This window comes from Lepisosteus oculatus, chromosome 1 (genome assembly GCF_040954835.1).
Source record: "Lepisosteus oculatus isolate fLepOcu1 chromosome 1, fLepOcu1.hap2, whole genome shotgun sequence".
In the NCBI taxonomy this organism is placed as follows: domain Eukaryota; kingdom Metazoa; phylum Chordata; class Actinopteri; order Semionotiformes; family Lepisosteidae; genus Lepisosteus; species Lepisosteus oculatus.
Window position 1 is genome coordinate 14,717,603 of NC_090696.1, and position 24,770 is coordinate 14,742,372.

A 24,770-nucleotide genomic window follows, 5' to 3' on the forward strand; every position below is an offset into this window, starting at 1 on the left:
CGTGCGGTAAAAGCAACGCAACAGTCAAAAAATATTTTCAAGTGAACTTCTACTTAAACAAACCCCAACATGGTGTATTTGAGTTTTAATCGAAAGTTACGTTTCCCCTGAAGCGAAAGTTCGGTTCGCGCAGATAAGACAGCAGGACAGCGCCCCCTTTTGTCCGTTGTTGGAAGCTGCGGGACTCCTTCGCTGTTTCTCTTTCATTTTAGCCGAACCGAAAGTGAATGCCAGTCTGGGCGTAGAGCAGTCGGACTTCCACCGCCGAGTCAGAAAACGGTTCAAAAACAAATCTGTTTGATCTCTTATTGTGGACACCTAGTCTTAATTTGACTTTAGAAAGACACGCTGTGCTTTGCTCCGGCAGCAGAGAAGCAGTGTAGGATCTGATAGCTGGGCAGTGTCGAGGTCTTCATAAGGTAACAATTCACTTTATACTTCCTGTTTACATTCCACCAGTTCAGTGTTGTAGCGACGTTTTATATTTAATAATTTTATTTACTTTAGTATTCATTCAGTTTAGTTTGTCTTGTCTTTAGTTTGTCGAAATGTAAACACACAGGTGTTGTCGAAATTGTAATTGACGGAAGTGCCGAGTTCAAGGTGTGAAAGAGAAAGTGACTGGAGTTGATATAATCTTGTAAAATAGAGCATATACATTCTATAATTATTTTGCTTTGCTACACTAAGCTACAGTTTTCATATGTAGACGATTGTGGAGCTATAATGTGGCCGTAGTATAGACGAGTGTGGAGCTATAGTGTGTCCGTAGTGTAGACGAGTGTGGAGCTATAGTGTGTCCGTAGTGTAGACGAGTGTGGAGCTATAGTGTGACAGTAGTGTAGACGAATGTGGAGCTATAGTGTGGCAGTAGTGTAGACGAGTGTGGAGCTGTAGTGTGACAGTAGTGTAGATTAGTGTGGAGCTGTAGTGTGACAGTAGTGTAGACGACTTTGGAGCTATAGTGTGACAGAAGTGTACATGAGTGTGGAGCTATAGTGTGGCACAGTAGTGTAGATGAGCGTGGAGCTATGGTGTGACCATAGTGTAGACGAGTGTGGAACTATAGTGTGACAGTAGTGTAGACGAGTGTTTAGCTATAGTGTGGCAGTAGTGTAGACGAGTGTGGAGCTGTAGTGTGGCAGTAGTGTAGACTAGTGTGGAGCTATAGTGTGGCAGTAGTGTAGACGAGTGTGGAGCTATAGTGTGACAGTAGTGTAGACTAGTGTGGAGATATAGTGTGGCACTAGTGTACAAGACTGTGGAGTTATAGTGTGGCAGTAGTGTAGGTGCATGTGGAGCTATAGTGTGACAGTAGTGTAGACAAGTGTGGAGCTGTAGTGTGGCAGTAGTGTAGACTAGTGTGGAGCTATAGTGTGGCAGTAGTGTAGACGAGTGTGGAGCTATAGTGTGACAGTAGTGTAGACTAGTGTGGAGATATAGTGTGGCAGTAGTGTACAAGAGTGTGGAGTTATAGTGTGGCAGTAGTGTAGGTGCATGTGGAGCTATAGTGTGTCCGTAGTGTAGACGAGTGTTGAGCTATAGTGTGGCAGTAGTGTAGACGAGTGTGGAGCTATAGTGTGACCGTAGTGTAGACGAATGTGGAGCTGTCGTGTGGCAGTAGTGTAGATTAGTGTGGAGCTGTAGTGTGACAGTAGTGTAGACGACTTTGGAGCTATAGTGTGACAGAAGTGTACATGAGTGTGGAGCTATAGTGTGGCACAGTAGTGTAGATGAGCGTGGAGCTATGGTGTGACCATAGTGTAGACGAGTGTGGAACTATAGTGTGACAGTAGTGTAGACGAGTGTTTAGCTATAGTGTGGCAGTAGTGTAGACGAGTGTGGAGCTGTAGTGTGGCAGTAGTGTAGACTAGTGTGGAGCTATAGTGTGGCAGTAGTGTAGACGAGTGTGGAGCTATAGTGTGACAGTAGTGTAGACTAGTGTGGAGATATAGTGTGGCAGTAGTGTACAAGAGTGTGGAGTTATAGTGTGGCAGTAGTGTAGGTGCATGTGAAGCTATAGTGTGTCCGTAGTGTAGACGAGTGTTGAGCTATAGTGTGGCAGTAGTGTAGACGAGTGTGGAGCTATAGTGTGACCGTAGTGTAGACGAATGTGGAGCTGTCGTGTGGCAGTAGTGTAGATTAGTGTGGAGCTGTAGTGTGACAGTAGTGTAGACGACTTTGGAGCTATAGTGTGACAGAAGTGTACATGAGTGTGGAGCTATAGTGTGGCACAGTAGTGTAGATGAGCGTGGAGCTATGGTGTGACCATAGTGTAGACGAGTGTGGAACTATAGTGTGACAGTAGTGTAGACGAGTGTTTAGCTATAGTGTGGCAGTAGTGTAGACGAGTGTGGAGCTGTAGTGTGGCAGTAGTGTAGACTAGTGTGGAGCTATAGTGTGGCAGTAGTGTAGACGAGTGTGGAGCTATAGTGTGACAGTAGTGTAGACTAGTGTGGAGATATAGTGTGGCAGTAGTGTACAAGAGTGTGGAGTTATAGTGTGGCAGTAGTGTAGGTGCATGTGGAGCTGTAGTGTGGCAGTAGTGTAGACTAGTGTGGAGCTATAGTGTGGCAGTAGTGTAGACGAGTGTGGAGTTATAGTGTGGCAGTAGTGTAGATGAATGTGGAGCTATGGTGTGACCATAGTGTAGACGAGTGTGGAACTATAGTGTGACTGTGGTGTAGACTAGTGTGGAGCTGTAGTGTGGCAGTAGTGTAGACGAGTGTGGAGCTATAGTGTGGCAGTAGTGTAGACGAGTGTGGAGCTATAGTGTGGCACTAACAGGGGATGGATTTCTGGACTCTGGACCAGAGAGTTGTGGGTTTGAATCCCAGCTGGGATGTTGCAGTTGTTTGTTTGAGCGGGGTGATTCAGTCAAGCTGCACGCTGTCTTTTGGACTCTGGAACTGTTGTTTTACATGGTGGACTGGATTTTCAGTGCAGAGGTCCAGTAGCTTCTGCGAGACACAGAAGAGGCTGTTTGTGCGGCCCTGTGACAGATTCAGACTGGACAGAGTGTTTTTAGAGGGGTGAGTTACCACATCCTGAGACTGCTGGAGTTGAGTACCGCGCTTTCTTAACTAGGAGGAAAGAGGCATGATTAAGACAGAGACTTGGGGGAGGAAAAAAACCTCGAATCACAGGGCGTAATGTATTGTTTTTGTAAAAATTTAGGAAGCCACTTCCTGAGTGACACTGGTGAAGTCAGTCAGAGCCGCAGAGCCATACAGCTGAAGGCCAGCGCCATGGCAACAGCCAGCGGAGAGATTCATGGGACAGAAAATGGGGAGGAGCCCATGGAGACGGTAAGAGCCATAGACCTGACAAACGGGATTCTGACACTCGCATGTCAGTCACTCTCCGCTTTATAGTAAAGATATCGCCCCTACTCCCTGTCCTGCTCTGTCTGCTCCCTGTCCTGCTCTGTCTGCTCCCTGTCCTGCTCTGTCTGCTCCCTGTCCTGCTCTGTCTGCACCCTGTCCTGCTTTGTCTGCACCCTCTGCTCCTGTCTGCTCCCTGTCCTGCTCTGTCTGCTCCCTGTCCTGCTCTGTCTGCACCCTGTCCTGCTCTGTCTGCACCCTCTGCTCCTGTCTGCTCCCTGTCCTGCTCTGTCTGCACCCTGTCCTGCTCTGTCTGCACCCTCTGCCCCTGTCTGCACCCTGTCCTGCTCTGTCTGCACCCTGTCCTGCTCTGTCTGCTCCCTGTCCTGCTCTGTCTGCACCCTCTGCTCCTGTCTGCACCCTATCCTGCAGTGTCTGCACCCTCTGCTCCTGTCTGCTCCCTGTCCTGCTCCTGTCTGCACCCTGTCCTGCTCCTGTCTGCACCCTCTGCTCCTGTCTGCTGGGTCACAGGCTGCAGATCTCACTGTGCTGGGTTTCTTTTACAGGATTACAGCCCACTGACAGAGCAGCCAGCTCCACTGCCTGTCCCGACAGCTCCGCTCTGGATCTCTGTGGACTTTCTAACTAAAGAGAGGCCTACGAAAATAAAAATACAGAAGATGCTGCAGAGCTTCTTTAACAAAAAAATAAAATGTGAAATAACAACAATGCAGCTGGTGGAGGGTACCCCACATTATGAGCTGCAGATATCACCCCCATTTGGTGAGACAGTAGTAACTGCATGCTATTCCTTGTGTCTACATACCAGGCCTATTGATAAGATCACTTTATTGTCCATATACAATTTCTTGCATAAGGAATTTGTCTTTTCACATACCCCAGCTTGCTATCCAGGAGACACAGACACACAGACAGGGAGAGAAGCTTGGGGTCAGAGCGCAGGGTCAGCCATTTATACAGCACCCCTGGAGCAGTTGGGGTTAAGGGCCTTTCTCAGGGGCCCAATCGTCTGCCAGCCACGGGATTTGAACCAGCAACCTTCCAGCCACAGGTGCAGAGCCTTAGCCACAGAGCCACCGCATTGCCTCCTATAATGATCTTTATGTTGATCTGCTTTTGCATTTCATGAGGTCCCATAGTTGCTATTGGTCGTTCTTGCAGACTGGGGTCCCCACGCCCCATTTTAACATCAGTGTTTCCAAACACATATACTGAGAGAACCAGTAGGATTTGTTCTAGTTTGAATGCCCGACTAACACTGTAGGCAGATTATATGCACAACATCAGTGACAAATCCCTTCCTGAAACTCTAAAGAGAAACATCATGAGAGTGTAAGTCTTAATTCCCTTTTGAATGGTTTCTCCCCAGCTTTGAGGGAGAAAAACAGACGTGTAAGGTCTGCAAATGAATTTGTCTCACCAGCTCTGGCTGACCAGGCCCATAGGCCCTAGGCCCCTGAGACTCCCTGCTGGCCTGTTCCACCTGGACCCTTGCCATCCAGCTTGCCTGGACCCTGCAGGACGGGTGTCTGACCACAGACCCCCAATACTGAGGCCGTCTCTCCATGAAAGAGCCCTGGAGTTTAGTTTAGGTTGCAGTGTGAGTGAATCTCGTCTCTCGTCTCGTCTCGTTTCTTACAGCTGTGCCAAGGCTGCTGGAGAACAGATTCTTGGAGCTGGAGAAAGACAAAATGAAAGTGAGAGTTCACTTCTTAGAGTCCCGGTCACAGCTTGGAGCCCCACCTCAGAGCCCCACCACCACACCGATACAGGTCTGTGCTGCAGGCTCCTGCTGGGCCCGGTTCTGTCGGTCCTAAAGCATGTCTCCCCCGAGTGTGTCCCCCCCAGCACACGCCCAGCTTTGGTCCAGCGATCGGCCAGGTCGTCCAGCCCCTCACTACAACCAGCTGTGCTGGTCCTTTCTTGGTTTTTTAATGTTTCCAATGTCCGTTTTCTTATCCAGTTGTAGAAGTAACTCCACATCCCCTGAAATAGAGATTGATTTGTTTTTCCAAAAATGGTTTGATTGTGCAAATGGAGACGTCAGTTAGGGAGTCAATACCGTGGCGGAGAGTTCAACTGACACAAGTGCCTGGTCTTTTTTTAAAAAAAATCTTTTTTTATTTTTTTTAAATATTAAAGCTCTCTCTATAGAAACCTTGTCTTTCTTGGAAATGTGCAGACCTTTGAACTTTGCGCCAGGTTCCTGATGTGCAGTTTATGAACTCCAGGTTAATGTTTTTTTAATGAAGAATTTTCTCAAGTAATACAGACGATATTCAGAGATGCTTTGCTGCGCTCTTACAGCTGGGTTTTTTTCTCAAAGTGCTGGTCCCAAGGGAGCCCTGAGTGACTCCCTGGGATTCGCAGACTTGCAGTCTCTGTCCTTCCTCAGCGCAGAGAGCTCGCTGAACAAATTACTGTACTCCCTTCCGTTATTGTCCCAGACAGGAAATTTGCTTTTCAAAGCAGCTAAAAGACGGAACACAATACATAATTAACACAAACGTAAACCTTTTAACAGATAGGAAACACACATGCATTAGATGAGAAAAACAAGAGAGCAGGTTAAAAAATCTTCACCGTTTAGAAAAAAACAAGGCAATGGGTCATCAGCATGTGGGAGAGGTGCAGAAGAGACATGCATGATGAAAAAAACAAAGAAAAACCTCCAGTCATTTGTCCAAACTAAGCAAATTAAGCTGGTGGTCAATCCCAGGAAGGATTGAACTGCTGTGCATCCGAAGTCTGAGCTCCGTGCTTGTCCGTGTGTCTTCCAGGAGCAGATCCCAGTGAGAGTGACGGTGCAGGCAGATCTCACAGGGCTTGGCGCGCAGGCAGCAGAGCGTCTTCTGCTGTTGTATGGGAAAGGGAGCCCTTCTCCGCGTGAATTCACCATGACGGGCTCCTTCGAGGAGGTGGCCAAGTTCCACCGGGCATTCTGCGAGTGCCTTCCGAATTCCCAGAGGGCCCCCCGAGAACCCGAGGGGGCAGAGAGCGGGCCAGCCAGGGCCCCACTGGGGCTGCTTAATGGGGACCCTGGTCCCAGTGCTACAGACACGGCAGAACCAGGTGTGCCAGGGAGCAAGGCGCCCATCCCTGTGCCCCTGCTGCATTTTGACTACGTCAGCAAGGCCTACAAGGATGAGATTCAGAAGATCGAGCGAGAGAACAAGGTGGCGATCACCCCCAACGTCTCGGTGTCAATCGATCCAGCAGGAGGCAGTGAAGGCAAGGCCACAGTGGAGAGAGCCGAGAAAGAGTTCATCAGCCTCTTCCAGGACGTGGCGTCCCACGCGTCTTGTGTCCAGATCCCCCAGCCCAGCCTGGATCACGTGGCCGAGGCGCAGAGAGAAGAGGCCAGGCTGGTTCTGAGCGTCACTGCGAAGGGCTGCCAGGTGATCGGACCTGCAAGGAGTCTGGCCAAGGCCCGGATGGGTGGAGGGGCAACAACAAGTTTCAGATCTGGTGTGGAGTCGGTGCCGGAGCTGGAGATAAAGAGCCAGGACCCTCTGGTGGACCAGGGCCTGGAGATACACCAGACTTACTTTCACTTCATCCGTTGTCTGTTTATAAATCAGGTGGCGGCTATCCAGCAGAAATATGGAGTGATAATTAGGGCACAAGACCTGGATGACTCTGCAATGACATTGAAGGTGAAAGTTGAGCCTGGGGAAGGCAGAGCAAACCTGCAGTCTCACGCTCTCCGTGCGTTCATACAGCTCTACCAGAAAGTGGCCACCAAGATCATGGGCTGCACACTGCAGGACCCCAAAGACACAGAGAAGGCCAAGACAGTCTTCAGAGAAATCTGTGCTCGCCACCCTCTTGTGATTGATGTGGAAGCACCTGGCCACTGGAAGCTGATCGGTTTTCCAGAGCACCTGAGTCCCGTGGTGACAGAGATCGAAGCCAAGCTGGGGGGTCCTGTCTTCACAGAGGGGGCGAGACTGCGGAGTGGGCCCTTGGGCTCGGGGCCCTCAGCCAGGCCTGAAGGGGCCACTGGAGGCCAAGACCACAGTACAGAAGACCAGGAGGACACCTGCCCAATCTGCATGGACTCCTTCCATAGTCCAGAGACGCTGAGATGCAAGCACCGGTTCTGCAAGGAGTGCCTGGAGAAGTCAGTGGAGGCCATGGGCCCCACCTGTCCCATCTGCAAGGACGTGTTCGGGCGGGTGGAGGGGAACCAGCCTGATGGCAGCATGGTTTGGAACATACAGCCATTTTCTCTACCAGGATACCCAAGCTTCAACACAATTGAGATTCACTACTCGATTCCCAATGGGAAACAAACGGTAAGAGCCTGGTTTCTGTCTTGCAGTTAGGCAGCTCGGCCTGGCTTCCTGCCGCAGGGTATTCCAGCATGGGGCTCAGTAGAAGCCAGTGGAACACTGATCAGGGGTGGTATCTTTCCCTTGAGGTTGCAGGCAGTGTGATTTCGCGCGTGTTAAAAAACGTTTTCCCATGAACTATTTAAATAGCTCTTTTTTCCCGCCAAAACCCACTGCGGTGTCGCGACACTCTGGGTGAGATGGCCTTCTGAGTCACGGTGCTGTGGGCAGTCCACCCTGAGCTGGCAGCTGATGCCCCGCTGACTGTGTGGCAAACATCAGTGTCACCCATAAGCAAGGGGTGTGTGGTGGAACTGACCCTTTGGTGGGGGAGTACCCTAGCTCTCTGAGCACTGACACCCCCTGTTGCAGGTGGCGTGTCCTCTAAATTTGTTGACCATTTCTATGTGGCAGCCAAAGATCTGCTGCCTTCCAGGGAGCTCACGGTGTGAATCACTGGCTCTGCAGTACATTTCTAAACCGCGGCTTTGAAGAAAGAAAATGAAGTTTAATTGATTGATTCTCCGTGTGGCTGAAAGGCACTGCTGTGGGCTCGATGTTATCTTTCCGATGTCGGATGTGATTTCAGGACAAGCATCCCAACCCAGGCAGGCTTTTCCATGGAGCAGAGAGAACAGCGTACCTGCCTGACAGCCCTGAGGGCCGTGATGTGCTGATGCTGCTGAAGAAGGCCTTCGATCAGAAGCTGATCTTCACAGTGGGCACGTCCAGGACCACAGGAGCAGCGGACGTCGTCACCTGGAACGACATCCATCACAAGACCAACACCGGTGGAGGCCCGCAGGCGTGAGTGATCCTGGATTCACGTTCCTCCCCTGTAAACTCACCTGCATACAGAGCTGCAGTCCAGCTCGGATGCCCAAACCAAGGGGAGCAGATCTTCACTTGGCTCCAAAGCCTCTGAGCTCCCTTCACTTGCCCAGCGGCTGCCCGTGTCTGTGGACACCTGGGTCCCCAGCAGCTGCTGAACAGGAGGCCCTGACAACATTCTGGGGTTTGTGGGGTTGGGGTAATGTGTACAGCAATCACAACAACAGTCTTTATACTAACGGCGATAATAATAAAAGCTACCTGCACCCAGAGGTAAATACAGTATGTTCTGCTAAAGTGAAACCTCAATGGCTGCTTATTGCTCTTTCAGAGTGGTACAGTGCCCTGAAATAAATAATAACAATTCCTTACACTTACTGTATATACTGTAGCTCTTTCCTAGACACTGGAGTCAAAGTGCTTCACAGGTAATGGGGACTCTCCTCCACCACCTGGATGATGTGACAGCAGCCATAGTGCACCAGTACCTCACCACACACCAGCACTCAGTGAGGAGGAGAGCAGTGATGAGGCCTGAACTGGCTCCTAATAATGGGGATTATTAGGAGGCCATGATTAGTAAAGGTCAGGGAGAAATTTGCCCATAACACCAGAGTAACACCCCTAATCTTTTCGAGAAATGCTTGGGATTTTTAATGACCACAGAGGGTGAGGTTTTCCATCGTATCCGAAGGTCGATGCCTAGGACCCACAGAGACTACAGATGAGCACCTCCTGCTGGCCCCACTAACACCTCTTCCAGCAGCAACCTTAGTTTTTCCCAGGAGGTCTCCCATCCAGGTACTGACCAGGATCACACCTGCTTCAGTGGGCTGCCAGTTGTGTGTTGCAGGGTGATAATGGCTGCTGGTGGAATACTGCTAACACAGTACGTTACACAGTGCAAGAGGAGAAACAAGGAGTATTGGTAAAGGCTAAGTCTCTTGGCAGGTTTAGATGCCTGGAGGGACGTGGTTCAAGCCCTCTGGCCTCAGCCACAGCCTCACTGCGTCTCCCTATATGATGAGCCTTGCTGTTCTCCTGGTCCGTCTGAGTATTCAGCTGGAGTGTGTCTGTGTCCTGTGCAGGTTTGGCTATCCTGATCCAGACTACCTGAAGAGAGTGAAGGAGGAACTCAAGGACAAAGGAGTCCAGTAAGGAGAGAGGAGATCAGACAGCAGTACAGAAAACAGACCGATGGCCTGAGGCAACAGTACACCTGCAGTAATGAGAAAACTAGTTTTATTCGGCCAATGCTTCTGCCAGCTCCTGTGGGTACCTCCTGTCCAGATAAAGTTGTGCAGCAGGAGAGAGGTGGAGCTGCACTGGCAGAGTTTCCTCCATGAACAATCCCCTGGCTCAACCATCGAGGGTCTGGCTGTGTGCTGTTGTGGGGGTTCAGGTGTGTGTGAGGTCAGCTCTGCTCTTTGCTTTTTTTCCTGGCAACCCAGCATCAGTGCTACTTTACTGTGCAAAATAAAAAAAATCTTTCACATGTCATCAGAGCTCTTTCACTGTGAAAAGTTATCGATGTAGGTTAGTGTCCTGTCTTCCTCTTGTGTGAGTGTGAGGATTGGACACAGCCAGCTGTGGAGTCGGTCCTCATGTTGTTCACTGCACTGCTCAGATTATAGTTAGAGTTTGTATATTGAGTTAATAGCAGAAGTCACACAGGAATAAAACCTTTCCTTTTACATGTGTCATATATAGATTGCAGAAACCACAACAGGACTTCCTTCAGACTGCAGAAGGGTTCAACTTTATTTTCTCAGTAATGACCGTTCGTGCTCCAGGTGAGGTCAGAGATTAAAAGCATCGTCGCTGTGCGAGGATGCAGGCTGGGGCCTGCAGTGGGCTCAGTGCACACAGTGCCCCTGTGCGCCCCGCCCCCCTCCCGTTAGAAAAGCCCTTTGCTCTTCTTGAGGCAGAGCTGTTTCCAGTGGGGCAGACCGTCAAACTCGTCCCGGGAGATTCCCATGACCGCGACGAAGTCCTCATCCGAGAGGTGCTTCTGCGGAGAGAGGAGAGGGAGGCGAGAGCTCAGTGGCAGGGTGTTGGGGTGGCAGGGTGTTGGGGTGTAGGGTAGTCGGAGTGTCAGGGTGTTGGGGTGGCACAGTGTGGGGGTGTCGGAATGTAGGGGTGTTGGGGTGGCATAGTGTGGGAGTGTGGGAGTGTAGGGGTGTTGGGGTGTCAGAGTGTGGGGGTGTTGGGGTGTCGGATTGTGGGGGTGTTGGAGTGTGGGGGTGTTGGGGTGTCGGATTGTGGGGGTGTTGGAGTGTGGGGGTGTTGGGGTGTCGGAGTGTCAGGGTGTGGGGGTGTGGGAAAGCTCTATCTGATTGCTTGCTGCTGCCCCGAGCCTGCAGTCCCAGAGCAGGACCCTTGAGCGGTGACTCAGAACTGGAGGCAGGCAGTTCCTGACTCAGCTCTGCCCAGGCTTACTTTACTGGAGTCCTCTAAGTCAGGGGTCAGGGATTAGAGACGGGGCCTAGGGCTTGGGGACTGGGACAAGGGTCAGGGATCAGGGAGAGGGCTCAGGGACAGGGGGAGGGGTCAGGGACAGGGAGAGGGGTCAGGGGTCACAGTCGGGGGCAGAGGGGGTACAGTTGCGCCCTACCTCCTTCAAGGCGGGGTCCACGCCCTCCGGCAGCTCATGTGCCTGTTTGTTGAGCAGCTCCTTGGGAGAGAATTTTTCGTAAGACTTGGGGGCCTCATCTGGGGCCGCAGAGCTTCCGTTCAGATCCTGGGGGGTGCACAGAAGAGACCACTTACTTCCCAGAGTCCAGCTCCCTTCGGCCCATTCATCTCAATGCTCTCCGGTGATCTGTTTTAGTTTCCATGTTTCTCCCTCACTATGTGAATTAGGGATGGCACGCTGGGGTCGGCGCTGGGGCCCTGGGTCCTGTCTGCGTGGAGTTTGTATGGGTCTCCTCCACATGCTCCTGTTTCCTCACACAGTAGTGGTGGGGTTAATTGGTTTCTGGGAAAGCCCGTTTGTGAGTGTGTGTGTCTGTGTCATTGTGTGCCCTGCGATGGACTGGCATCCTGACCAGATTGTACCCCCAGTTGTGCCCGTTGCTTGCCAGGATAAGCTCCAGCTCTCCCACAACCCTGAATCGGCTGAAGTGGTTAGAAAATGGAGGGATGGGTCTGTAAATAAAGAGCTGACTGGCAGACTTGATGACCTGTCCTGCAGCGAAATCTGGGTGAACTGCTGTTTCTCACCACCAGAAGGCGCTGTGACCACACTCCCCTGCCTCCCAGTGTGTTTTACACTGACGATGTGCTCTGTTGACGTCAATCGCCCCTCACTGAGGACACCCTGCATCTTCCTTACCGCCGCAAGCCTGGTGAAAGAGGCAGCGTCGCCCAGCTCCTTCTTCAGCTCCTCATAGGTCTTTCCTCCCTGTGAGGGAAACAGCAGCTGAGGAGTTAAACAGCCGTGGCGGGCAGGAGAGCCGGAGACAGGAGATGAAGCAGAGCAGTAAAGACAGGGTCTTGGGGGCACTCACACTCCACTTGTTGGGGTCCCAGGCGGTGAACCAGCCAGTGAAGGTTGGAGGCTCGAAACCCTGCTTGATGAGTAGGATGGGGGTGTCAGGGTCACGCCCCCCAGGGTGAGTGAGCAGGTACTCCTGACATGTGACCACCGCCTGCTCGCGCTCAGTCTTGTTCGCCGAGTTGCCCACCCAGAGGAACACCTGTGCAGGGCACCCAGACGCACATCACTGCTGCTGACACCAGCACATCACAGCATAGACACACACACATCACAGCACAGACACACACATCGCAGACACACATCACAGCACAGACACACACACATCACAGTACAGACACACACATCACAGACCCACATCACAGTAGAGACACATGCATCACAGACACACATCACTGCTGCTGACACCAGCACATCACAGTACAGACACACACATCGCAGACACACATCACAGCACAGACACACGCATCACAGACACACATCACAGTAGAGACACATGCATCACAGACACACATCACTGCTGCTGACACCAGCACATCACAGCACAGACACACACATCGCAGACACACATCACAGCACAGACACACGCATCACAGACACACATCACAGTAGAGACACATGCATCACAGACACACATCACTGCTGCTGACACCAGCACATCACAGTACAGACACACGCATCACAGACACAGACGCATCACAGACACACGCATCACAGACACACATCACTGCTGCTGACACCAGCACATCACAGTACAGACACACACATCGCAGACACACATCACAGCACAGACACACGCATCACAGACACACATCACAGTAGAGACACATGCATCACAGACACACATCACTGCTGCTGACACCAGCACATCACAGTACAGACGCACACATGGCAGACACACATCACAGCACAGACACACACATCACAGACACACATCACAGTAGAGACACATGCATCACAGACACACATCACTGCTGCTGACACCAGCACATCACAGTACAGACACACGCATCACAGACACACATGCATCACAGACACACGCATCACAGACACACATCACTGCTGCTGACACCAGCACATCACAGTACAGACACACACATCGCAGACACACATCACAGCACAGACACACGCATCACAGACACACATCACTGCTGCTGACACCAGCACATCACAGTACAGACACACACGCATCACAGACACACATCACAGAACAGACATACACATCACAGCACAAACACACACACACACATCACAGTACAGACATACAAAAACATCACAGTACAGACAAACATATCAGAGCACAGAAGCAGGCACATTACTGAACAGATGCACACACATCGCATACACATCACAGGACAGACACACACTGTGATCACTCCATGACTGCACTACTATAATACTGACCCATTAGAAAATAGCATAAATGAACTAAACCTTAACATGACATCATATACAGGGCCTTTCATCTTACTTGGTCCCAGGTGTCCAGAAGCATGACATCATCCTCGCTGAGGTCATCCTGTGTGAACTGTGTCACCTCAGTGGCAATGAAGCGACCAGTCTTATTGGATAATTCAAAGAGGCGGGGCTGGTGATCTGGAACTTCCTGCTGTAGCCTGCCAATAAGAGAGGGAGTTGCAGTTTAAAGCTTTCCGATGACTTCACAAACTGTGGAGCAAATGCAGGGTAATTATCAATATTGACAGCTGTTACTGGCGTAATTCCAGGATTGACAACTTCCCCTGGGGTTATTCTCATGTTTTACAGCTGCCCCTTGGGGTAATTCCCATGATTGACAGCTGCCCTTGGGGTAGTTCGCATGATTGACGGCTGTCCCTGGGGTAAGTCTCATGATTGACGGCTGCCCCTGGGTTAATGCCCATGATTGACAGCTGCTCCTGGGGTAGTTCTCATGATGGACGGCTGGCCCTGGGGTAGTTCTCATGATTGACAGCTGCTCCTGGGGTAGTTCTCATGATGGATGGCTGGCCCTGGGGTAGTTCTCATGATTGACAGCTGGCCCTGAAGGAGGGGGTCTGACCTCTTGTCGTTGGCGTAGGGTGTCTTTCCACCCAGCTGCTCCCAGAACTCGGCAGGCTCCAAGCCCTCAGCCACAATCTCCTCGGACCCTTTACCAATCAGCACGCTCAGCTTCTTCGCCATCTCTCGCTCGTCCCCGCTGGAGCCCTGCAGCGCGAGACACAGCCCTGAGGCCTGGCTCCACACTCCCCTGCTTCCTCACAGGTGTGGGCAGGTCCCCCTCCCACACCCCACCTTCCAGCTTTCTCCTCCTCCAACAGGTCACTTCTTGTATTCTCCTTAACCTCTGCCTCCTCTCTGCTCCTGTCTCTACCCTTCACCTGCTGTCTGCCTCCTGTCTCTGCCCTTCACCTCCTCTCTGCTCCTGTCTCTCCCTTTCACCTCCTCTCTGCCTCGTCTCTACCCTTCACCTCCTCTCTGCTCCTATCTCTACCCTTCACCTCCTATCTGCCTCATCTCTACCCTTCACCTCCTCTCTATCTCCTGTCTCTACCCTTCACCTCCTCTCTGCCTCGTCTCTACCCTTCACCTCCTCTCTAACTCCTGTCTCTATCCTTCACCTCCTCTCTGCTCCTGTCTCTACCCTTCACCTGCTGTCTGCCTCCTGTCTCTACTCTTCACCTCCTCTCTGCTCCTGTCTCTCCCCTTCACCTCCTATCTGCCTCGTCTCTACCCTTCACCTTTTCTCTATCTCCTGTCTCTACCCTTCACCTCCTCTTCGCCTCGTCTCTACCCTTCACCTCCTCTCTAACTCCTGTCTCTATTCTTCACCTCCTCTCTGCTCCTGTCTCTCCCCCTCACCTGCTGTCTGCCTCCTGCTGTCTGCCTCCTGTCTCTGCCCTTCACCTCCTCTCTGCCTCCTGTCTCTACCCTTCACCTCCTCTCTGCTCCTGTCTCTACCCTTCACCTCCTCTCTCCTTTACCTTTCCACACCACACAAAGTAGCCCGCCTGGTGCTGCAGCAGGAAGACATCGTTGGAGTTGAGGGAGGCGGCCAGTGCCGGCACCTCGATGGCCTTGGTGTTGGACGGCTCGGTGCCGCGGACCTGCAGCAGTCGGACGGGCGGCTCGGGGTCCGTAATGCCCCTCCGGGAGGTGCCGCCCTGGAGCAGAGGTCACGGGGGCAAAGGTGAACGCTGGCACACAGTATCGAGTACTGCAGACTTGCCAAACCCCACATTCCTCCGCCATCAGATCCGTGATGCTTTGATCTCCTGCTTCCTTCACAAATCCGCTCATACGACAGTATGAATCATCCGAATAATATTTATACACAGCGGGCAGGAAAGCTGAAGCTCACCTCGAAGATGACCATCCTGCCCTTGAAGATGGACATGAAGTGGCGCGGCTCCTTGCCCATGGTGACGCGCACCTGGACCGGTTTCCCGCCGTACTTTTGGTCCAGACTGACGGCCTGGTAGGCCGAGGCGGCGATCTCGTCCTGGGAGGCGTGACGACCCTGAGTGGAGGTGAAAGGTCAAAGGTGCCGCCAGTGAAGCCGACGCTGGAGTCTGTTGAAATGGAAGACAGCAACTCGGCCGAAGCGCCAAGAGCACCTTCCAGTCCCAGCACAGGGGAGGCTAGCTGGTTCTAGCAATACCACTGATAAATTAGAGAGGTACAGCTACTCCACAGCTCTCTGGTCCCGAGTTTGATTCCAGACTAGGACATCTTCTGTGTGGAGTTTGGATGATCTCCCTGTTTCCTCATGGGTGTTCTGGTTTCCACCCACCTTCCAAAGACATGCAGTCCAGTTAAATTGCTCAATGTGTGTGTTTGTGCTGTGTGTCCTGACACACACCCTGAACAGGACAACAGCCCATCACAGGACACACATACCCTGGACAGGACACCAGCTCATCACACCACACATACACCCTGGACAGGACAACAGCCCATCACAGGACACCAGCCCATCACAGGACACATACACCCTGGACAGGACACCAGCCCATCACACCACACATACACCCTCGACAGGACAACAGCCCATCACAGGACACACACACCCTGGACAGGACACCAGCCCATCACAGGACACACACACCCTGGACAGGACACCAGCCCATCACACCACACATACACCCTCGACAGGACAACAGCCCATCACAGGACACCAGCCCATCACAGGACACATACACCCTGGACAGGACAACAACTCATCACAGGACACACACACCCTGGACAGGACACCAGCCCATCACACTGAAACACCTCACACAAGTTACCCCTTCTTTCAAAAGGGGATTGAACAGGAGCTTCTGGAGAAAACTATCTGCACTGCACAGTCTGGAATTGAAGCCAGGACCTGGACATGAATCTGCTGTGCTGTGACACTACAGTGCAGGCCATTCATATATAGCACACAGAAATAACTGAACTGTTTTCTGCAAACACACAGGTTTGAAGGACTGTTCACTAAGCAAGATCACATCTTGCGGTGGCTTTATGGCTAAGGATCTGCGCCTGTAGCTGGAAGGTTGCCAGTTCAAATCCCGTGGCCAGCAGAGTAATCCTACTTCGTTGGGCCCCTGAGCAAGGCCCTTAACCCCAACTGCTCTATGGATGCCATATAAATGTCTGACCCTGTGCTCTGACCCCAGGTTTTCTTTCTCTGTCTGTGTGTCTCATGGAGAGCAAGCTGGGGTATGTGAAAAGACAAATTACTTATACAAGAAATTGTATATGACCAATAAAGTGATCTTATCTTATCTGTCTGAATGCCTGCCTGCAGTTCCCAGGCTGTCCAGCAGGTGACAGCAGCAGCCTCACCTGCCAGAAGTAGAGCAGGTAGCACTTCCTGTTGTTGACCTCATAAGTGTACAGCACCAGGTAGCAGTCGCCTCCGTAGAAGAAGCCGTAGGACTTGGGGTCAACGGGGGCCAGCTCCACATTCTCAATCCTCCACACCTGCAGAGGGCGACACAGATCGGTGTAGCTTCTGCTTCCTGTTGCTGGAGTTAGCACACCTCCCTACACACCTGGCTTATGGCCATGGGATCAGTCAAGACCAGGTAGTGTGGATCTTAGTTTAGCGTCTCATCTGAAAGACAGCGCCTTCTACAGCCCGGTGTCCCTGGTCACCAGACTGGGTATGAATTTCACCAAACCACTGGTTTGGAAACTCAGGCACAGAAGGAAGAGCGCCACCTGGTGGTCTGCATGAATCCCGGCTCTGTTTTCGACCTCAGAGTCCATGGCTCACACAGGAAGGAAGCGATTATTATTAAAGTCATGGGTGCTGCATAGTTTTGCATAACATTACTTGACCAAACACTAATACCAGACTGTGTCCAGTCTAGCTCCAGTGCAGATGATCCATTTCATTTTCTATATTCAGATGAATCTATTTTCAGATAGAAGGGACTGACTCCTCCTCTGCTGTCTTCACTGAGCTGCACTGGTTACTGGACTGGGCAGCTGAGGAGCTGCTGGTGAGCCCGTGTCACTGCTGGGGGAGCTCACCTCCACCTGGCCCGAGCCATCGTCCACCATGCGCTCCTGAGCCGAGATCTCCGGCTTGGCGTGCATGAGGGTGGCGTCAAACTTCTCCTGGGACACCTTGGCTGGGGGAGACAGGAGGGCAAGGGATCGATCAACTTGTACCCATCCAACCGTCAACAGGAGCGGGTGAAGGTTCAGTCCACGCCGAGAGGAAAGGAACAGAGACACAACGTTTCGGCTGTGGAGCTTCTCCAGGTGTGAGGGAGAGAGGCAAACGGGCAGTTAATGCAGCACAGGAGAGCAGAAGAGAGGGTAGTTGAGAGACGTGAAGTCAAAACCTGCACATGAATAGAGAAGAAATTCTAACAGAGAATAAAATATTCTCTATTCTAATGGAGCATAGACATTTCTCTATTCAGTTCCAGGTTTTGGCTTCACACCTGTCTTCCAGTTCTCCCAGAGTGCTGACACTCCTCCACTCCCTGCTCAGTTTCCCTCTGTCCCTCACACCTGGAGAAGCTCCACAGCCGAAACGTTGTGTCTCTGTCCCTTTCCTCCGAGCGTGGAATGAACCTTCACCTGCTCCTGTGCAGCCAGTGCACGCTGGCAGAGCTACCAGCTTCAAGTCCTCAGCGGGTCAGCCAGCCAGCCCGTAGCTCGTGAGCCTGCCAGCTGAGGCTCGTTCGCTGAGGGCTAGCGTGCAGCTCTGGCGTGTGAGCTGATCCTGCTCCCTTCTTCAGCCGAGCCGCCGGGCGGTCATGCTGCAGCTCCCGCTAGGCGGCCTGTTATTTGTAAGACTGCTCTCAAGATGAGTACCGCCTCCGGGCTGGACCCAGCTTGCAGCTTAAATCAGAACACGACTGTGGGCGCCGGTACCCCCAGACCACAGCAGGACCCCCTCGGGAAACACAAGCTGCCAGGTCGGGGGTGGCGGAGGGCCACGGATCCAGGCTCTCAGGACTCACCCACTCTGCCCACGCTGTAGGTCCTCCCCATGCCCACCGTCTGCTCCCTGACCACCCAGCTCTGGAACAGCTGCTTGAACAGTGCGGACTCAGCGCCGTCGTTCACCGTCTCCACGTTGGTGGTGACCGGGTAGTGTTTCATCTTGATGAAATCCTGCGGAGCAGAGGCGACACCCTCAGTCCAGCAGGGCTCGCAGCTCTACCTTCAGACCTGGGGGAGAGGGGCTGCACTGGCTCACTTCACTGAGTACTGAACTCATTTGCACCCTGCGCTGAGATACAGAGGCTTCTCGGTGTACCTGAGCCACTCCATCCAAACTGGCACCTTAGATAAAATCATGATCTGCTTCCTAGGATGATGGGTCAGTTTAGAAGAGGTGCCACTGCCCAATAATTAGAGTCTAGAAAAATGCTAACTGTAATAGTGATTCCTTGCATTTCTGTAATGCTTTTCAGCTCAGCCCTCAATAAACGAGCTCAGAGCCTTCCTTCTGACGCAAGGACCCAGTCGTATTCCCCTGCGCGGGACACACACCATAGCGCGCGCCATGGCGGTCTGCCGCTCTGCCTTGTTCGCCCGTTTGCCCTTCCACACGAAGATCTTCACACCGCCCTGGTCCAGGATGTAGCAGTCCTGCAAAACACAAGGTGGCAGTCAAGAGCGGAGCCCGGCCGCAGGGCTCGGGGGGTTGTGCTTGTCAGGCTGGGGCGTCATCAGCTCGGTGACCCCTCTCTCAGTGTGTCGCACACTCACATCGTGGTTCAGCAGGTCCTGGACCAGTGGCCTTGTTGCAACCTCGGTGACCTTCATCTGACCCTGAGCATCAGACACGCTGCGGGAACAGGACAGGGAGGATCATGGGATCACAGGACATTATTGACATACAAACAGACACAGAGGCTGTAGGCACAGACTGACATGGAGACACAGACTGACACACAGAGAAAGACATGAAAGGACAGGTAGACACACAGAGACACAGGCTAACACACAGAGACAGAAACACAGACTGACACACAGAGACAGAGACACAGGCTGACACACAAAGACAGACATGAAAGGATAGATAGACACACAGAGACAGAGACACAGGCTGACACACAGAGACAGACATGAAAGGATAGATAGACACACAGAGACAGAGACACAGGCTGACACACAGAGACAGACATGAAAGGATAGATAGACACACAGAGACAGAGACACAGGCTGACGTGGAGACAGACTTGGAGACAGACAGACACAGACTGACACACAAAGGCACAGACACAGACTGACACATAGAGACACAGGTTGACACACAGAGACACAGGCTGATGTGTTGGTCACTGACAGTCACTGTTACAGTAACTTTCTAACAGACTGACGTGGAGACAGACAGACAAACAGAGACAGAGACACAGACACCCAGACACACAGGCTGACATGGAAACACATAGAGACAGAGGCTGACATGGAGACAGACTGACACACAGAGACAGGCTAATGTGGAGACTGACACAAAGAGACACAGGTTGACATGGAAACACAGGTTGACATGGAGTCAGACTGACACAAAGAGACACAGGTTGACATGGAAATACATAGAGACAGAGGCTGACATGGAGACAGACTGACACACAGACACACAGGAGACAGCTGACACACGCAGGCCCTCAGCCTGAACTCACTGGTACAGGGTGACGTTGGCTTTCTGCTGCTGGTCGGCCTGTTCGTCCGGCTCCCCTCTGCCCAGCTCCAGCGTCCGCTGGCCCAGAATCCCAGTCAGGATCTCCAGCAGCTCCGGCGAGTCCTGCTCTGCATCGCCCTCAATCACCCCGATCTCCGCACGGCCCCCCCGCTCCCGATCCCGAATATCCCTGGCCAGCAACATTCCCTGCAGGAGACAAGCAAGAGGACACACCCCGCAGGTCTGATTACACAGCAGTCTGATCCAGTCCAGGTTTCACCAGTTCCAGGAAACTGCATGCAAGGGGACAATAAGCTCTAGAGGTTTTAAAACAAAGTGCCCTATTGTTTGCTCAGTAGCATTGAACGTTATATTCCACATCAGGATTGTAAGTCCAGTGAGAACAACGAGCCCTCCAGCAGCTAAACCCTGGGTTTCTTAGAGTGCATCTTCCACCACCCTAGTTCTGATTCAAGTCTCATTGTAAGCCAGAGGCCACAATTAACAAAACAGGACAGTCATGTGGTAAACAACACCGCTAAGACAAGTTTGGGGTGATGGCTGTACAGTATGTGATTCAAAGTCAGAACGGTCAGTGGAAGACATCAGTATGAGGTCTTCCTCTCTCTGCACTGTCTCTCTGTGCATGTGGACTGTGAAGACTGTGTCAGTGTGCACATGGTGTGTCCAGAGATACTGTCCAGTGCTCAGTAATCAGTGTTGTCCACTGTCCAGTGTCCAGCACCTTGAGCCTCTCCTGCTGGTTGCTCTCAGGACCATTCCACTGGATGATGGTCTTGCCGTTGTCCAGGAGGAAGACATCTCCCAGGTTGAAACTCTTCCAGTCCATCTCCACCTGCAGAGACCCAGTAATTTCAATTCTAGATGCTTTACTGGCATGACCGATGAGTACAATCAGTGTTATCAAAGCAAAACAAATACCATTATCATTAAAAAATCTACAGACATTTACAATAAAGACACATCATACAATATTTACATATATTGTAGACATATGGGGCATTATTGAGAGACAGGCTCACATACTGGGCTGCCAGTTCAACTGTATCATTGCTGCACAGGATGTCCCACTGTATGCAGGACACACCCACCATGTGGTCCTCCTGTCACTCACAAGCCACGCCCACAGTAAAACACCCCACTGTAGCCAGTACACTTATACACGTCTGTGTGTGTGTGTGAGCTCTGTCAGTGTGTGTGTGTGTGTGAGCTCTGTCAGTCTGTGTGTGGCAGCCCTGTCAGTGTGTGTGAGCTCTGTGTGTGCGTGTGAGCTCTGTCAGTGTGTGTGAGTGGGACCTGTCAGTGTGTGTGTGAACTCTGTCAGTGTGTGTGTGAGCTGTCAGTGTGTGTGTGAGCTCTGTCTGTGTGTGTGTGTGTGTGTGTGAGCTCTAAGTGTGTGTGTGAGCTGTCAGTGTGTGTGTGAGCTCTGTCAGTGTGTGTGTGTGGGTGTGTGTGTGTGTGTGAGCTGTCAGTGTGAGAGCCAGGCTGATGCACCTCTTTGGCAGTCACCCTCCTCTTTCCCTTCACGTGCAGCAGCCTCTTGATGTCGTAGCTGTTGGTCTCCATGTGTTTCATCCCTGATGCCACGCCCCCCTTCTTATAGCTGCAGAGCAAGCCAGACAGACAGATGGGTGGACAGAGCCAGTAGGAGGGACAGCACTCTCTCACTCCGCCCTGCAGCCCCAGGTACGTGATGGAGCGATCTGACACTCAAGCACTCGGTCAACTCAAACCCTTCCAGGTGGAACAGAAGATGCAGCTGTCACTCGGGACACCACCTCCTTGAGCACCACCAGGGATGCCTGTCCCTCTTTATAACCCTCTGGGCCTGCAGTGTCAGGGCAGGGGGTACAGTAAAGCACACTGCAAGGCTGCTCTTCCTCAGAACCGGGCCTGTTAAAGCTCAGCGCTTCCCTGACACAGCTGGGCAGCTGGATCCAGGCTCTGGGCACCCCAGTGGGGACTCACATGACGCCCTGCTTGAAGTAGCCCCTGAAGGTGTCCGACTCGTGGCCCTGGACCTCCCGGTGCTGGACGGGCCTCCCGCCCAGGAACTCGTCCAGCTGGGTGATGTAGATGGCGGCGGCCCCCTGCTCGTCCTGCGTGGATTCGGACCCGATCCAGTAGTGGGCGTGGTAGGACACCGTGGTGCCGCAGCGCTGCGTCTGAGAGAAACACACACGTCGGGCGACAAGAGACTGGGCTCAAGCCCCTCTGCTGGCGGGTTCCGGGACCCACACATGCAGCACGCTGGAGAGCAGTACAGGTTAGAAGCTTGATGTTGAAACTCCACCTCCGACCAGCGAACACACACACCGTGTGGAGAGGAAAATCGGATTATAGTTCGAAAAGTGTTCACGTCTTTTCTCCTGTCCAGCACACAACAGAGCAGTACTCCTCATCGGCTGTACCCCTGGACTTCGAACAAGTGCGTGAACTTAATGATAAGACTGATTCATGTAACTGCTCCTTTATTATTTAATCAAGGGTTTAGTTAATCCTCAGATCAGTTCGCTACGGAATACGACAGAGCAAGGCAGGCCAAGTGGCCTCCGCTCAGTTGTAGTCGTACTGTATGTTCTAATTTATGTTTACGTGCATAATTGGCAGTTTAATTAAACACCATAAAAACGAATGTAATAATCTGCTTACTCACAGACAGCAGGATGTAACAATCTCCTTCGTAGAAGCTGCCGTGGAACTTCTCCTGCACCAGCACCAGTTCCATCTTCTGCAACACAAAGAGGGGGGAGACGAGCTGAGCAGGGCTGGAGGAAAATCGGCTGAACTGGCCCTCCAGGCAGCAGCGCGGAGCAGGGCTGAGGATTCCGGGTTCAAATCCCAGGTGGGACACAGCTGCTGTGCCCTTGAGCTGGGTGTGCCGCTCGGGTGGCTCCAGTTAAATGCCCAGCTGTGTAAACGGACACTCATGTGCGTCTCTTTGGATAAAAACTTCAGCCAAAAGATGACCAATGAATCTCCAGAGAGATGACAGGGCAGCTCATTGGAGAGCTGATTCAAGATCTAACCGTAAATGATCAGGATCTGATGCTTCGGAGAAACTACAAGATACTTAAATAGACATCTGGAAGATAAAACCAAAGTGGGAGTGTTTGAAGGAAACTGAAAATGAACTGTGGAGCTGCCCTGCCCTCGGAAGAGGCAGCACAGGTTCTCCTGGAGAATGGGCAATAATACACACAGTCCAGGGAGACGCGGTGGATTAGGCTACAGCCAAGGAGCTGTGGAGCCTGTCGCTGCCCCCCTGTGGGCTCAGGAATACCGCGCTCAGGCCGGGGAAGAGCATCATAGGCTTACATCGCACGCACAGCACACAAAACAGGGGAAAGGGAAAGGGTTTTTAAAAGCCTTAGATCTGGGTTTTAAAGGGCCCCAGAACAAGGATTGGGCAACTTTTCCTCTGCTTGCTGAAACGATGAGTTATGCCATGTAAGACTTATATTAAAGACATGAAAGATTAAAAACAGAAGGAAGGTGTCTGTATTCCATTTTTTAGTGTGGTCCATTCTAGAAAAGTGGGTGCTGTGATTTAGGGCGACACACTCGTCGTGCCCTGACGAGGCTCAGAGACAGCCCCGCTCACCACGAGTGGGGGAGACTCAGCGGTACCTCGATCCTCCAGACGATGATCCCAGGCGTGTGGGTGACGGCGCGGAACGTGTACTCCATCCTGCCCGCGGTCTTCCTCGGCTTTCCTGTGGGCTGAAACACCACCATCATCATCATCACAGCTGCTTCAGCAGACGGCTCCGGCCCCCCACAGGGCAGCTCCCAGGTCGACAGGTGCCTGTGCAGCCACACGGGGGCGCTGTCGTGCAGCATGGGGTGAGAACCCAGGGCTGGCCCACTGCACATTCCCGCCTCGGGAGCAGGGAAGGTCTGAAACTCGCTGGCCCAAACCAGTCACAGACCCAGGGAGGAACACGCTGTCCTGCTAAGGACACTTCGCCCTGTCTTACAGGAACAACGTGCACAGGACCCTCCAGGGAGATCTGCCCTTCAGCTCCAGAGCTTCAAGCCCCGCCTGCCCTGAGTTACAGCTGCCCCCGAACGACAGAATACCTTCGCACAAAGCTCTTGGCACCTCCACAGCAGTCAGGAGACAACAGATAACAGGTAACAGGTAAAACCCACAAGCTCATCTCAGGCATTCAGTCAAGGTCCTTTACTGCGTCCTGGGATCTTTGGGTTCTGGTACCAATCACACTTACAAACCTGGAATCTTCCCTGTCCGGCTCAAACACAAGCACCATCCCGCTCCCGAAACCATTATCCCACTCCTGTCCTCGTTCCTGCTTCCCAGCCTCAACCCAAACTTCGAGCTGAGAGCCTACAGGAATCCCGGCCGAGGGTCGGCTCCTACCTCAGTGCAGCGAGCTGGTCAGTCGGCGATGTCCGGCGATGTCCGGCTGTAGGGCTCAGGCGAGATCGAGACTCACTGGACCGACCTGCTGCGGGGAAAGGAGCACGAGGATCTGCTGCCTTCGCTCCAGCGCGCACCAGCCCAGCCCAGCCCAGTCCTATTTGACTGAGTTTGCATGTTTCGAGCGTCGCTGCCTCCTCCCTTCGATCCCTCCTCCGAAAGGGAAAGGCCTTTGACCGCC

The 24,770-nt window shown here is 52.4% G+C and overlaps 2 protein-coding genes and 2 long non-coding RNA genes across 5 annotated transcripts; 3 read left to right on the forward strand and 1 right to left on the reverse strand.

The window, feature by feature from the left end:
- Positions 1 to 194: 194 nt before the first annotated feature.
- Positions 195 to 10,009, forward strand: LOC102684914 (E3 ubiquitin-protein ligase DTX3L-like). Its single transcript, XM_015344342.2, has 7 exons — positions 195 to 419; positions 3,178 to 3,308; positions 3,890 to 4,106; positions 4,986 to 5,116; positions 6,125 to 7,642; positions 8,268 to 8,485; positions 9,598 to 10,009. The coding sequence occupies exons 2-7, from the start codon at positions 3,249 to 3,251 to the stop codon at positions 9,665 to 9,667; spliced, it is 2,214 nt and encodes a 737-aa protein (XP_015199828.2). The 5' UTR covers positions 195 to 419; positions 3,178 to 3,248; the 3' UTR covers positions 9,668 to 10,009.
- A 240-nt stretch (positions 10,010 to 10,249) lies between these two features.
- On the reverse strand, positions 10,250 to 24,719 carry avil (advillin). Of its 2 annotated transcripts, XM_069197649.1 has the most exons (20): positions 24,530 to 24,712; positions 23,776 to 23,868; positions 22,802 to 22,876; positions 22,114 to 22,310; positions 21,640 to 21,748; positions 20,870 to 20,980; positions 20,126 to 20,331; positions 19,209 to 19,287; positions 18,990 to 19,088; positions 18,455 to 18,608; positions 17,511 to 17,611; positions 16,818 to 16,955; positions 15,346 to 15,504; positions 14,969 to 15,148; positions 14,047 to 14,192; positions 13,477 to 13,621; positions 12,019 to 12,207; positions 11,844 to 11,912; positions 11,124 to 11,249; positions 10,250 to 10,520 (listed from the first exon to the last, which is right to left on the reverse strand). In XM_069197649.1, exons 2-20 carry the CDS (start codon positions 23,833 to 23,835, stop codon positions 10,407 to 10,409), a joined length of 2,457 nt encoding a protein of 818 aa, XP_069053750.1. In that variant the 5' UTR covers positions 23,836 to 23,868; positions 24,530 to 24,712; the 3' UTR covers positions 10,250 to 10,406. The 2 variants fall into 2 exon arrangements, with proteins under 2 accessions (XP_069053750.1, XP_069053778.1); XM_069197677.1 differs by lacking the exon at positions 11,124 to 11,249 and having other exon boundaries at positions 24,530 to 24,719.
- LOC138242279 (uncharacterized) lies at positions 13,603 to 17,511 on the forward strand. Its single transcript, XR_011191493.1, has 5 exons — positions 13,603 to 13,691; positions 14,065 to 14,249; positions 14,991 to 15,174; positions 15,323 to 17,059; positions 17,402 to 17,511. It is a non-coding gene; the product is annotated as an uncharacterized lncRNA (long non-coding RNA).
- On the forward strand, positions 20,225 to 21,968 carry LOC138242284 (uncharacterized). The gene is made up of 3 exons (XR_011191497.1): positions 20,225 to 20,365; positions 20,899 to 20,993; positions 21,749 to 21,968. It is a non-coding gene; the product is annotated as an uncharacterized lncRNA (long non-coding RNA).
- Positions 24,720 to 24,770: the final 51 nt, after the last annotated feature.

Excerpts from the sequence above, each read along its gene's own strand:
- avil (XM_069197649.1), bottom strand. The coding sequence starts at position 23,835 with ATGGAGTACACGTTCCGCGCCGTCACCCACACGCCTGGGATCATCGTC. Across the intron at positions 22,311-22,801 it reads ATTGTTACATCCTGCTGTCT|ACGCAGCGCTGCGGCACCAC; the intron begins GTGAGTAAGCAG and ends TGTTTCTCTCAG. Across the intron at positions 19,089-19,208 it reads AGGACCTGCTGAACCACGAT|GACTGCTACATCCTGGACCA; the intron begins GTGAGTGTGCGA and ends TGTGTTTTGCAG.
- LOC102684914 (XM_015344342.2), top strand. The coding sequence starts at position 3,249 with ATGGCAACAGCCAGCGGAGAGATTCATGGGACAGAAAATGGGGAGGAG. Across the intron at positions 5,117-6,124 it reads CCACCACCACACCGATACAG|GAGCAGATCCCAGTGAGAGT; the intron begins GTCTGTGCTGCA and ends TGTGTCTTCCAG. Across the intron at positions 8,486-9,597 it reads ACCGGTGGAGGCCCGCAGGC|GTTTGGCTATCCTGATCCAG; the intron begins GTGAGTGATCCT and ends TGTCCTGTGCAG.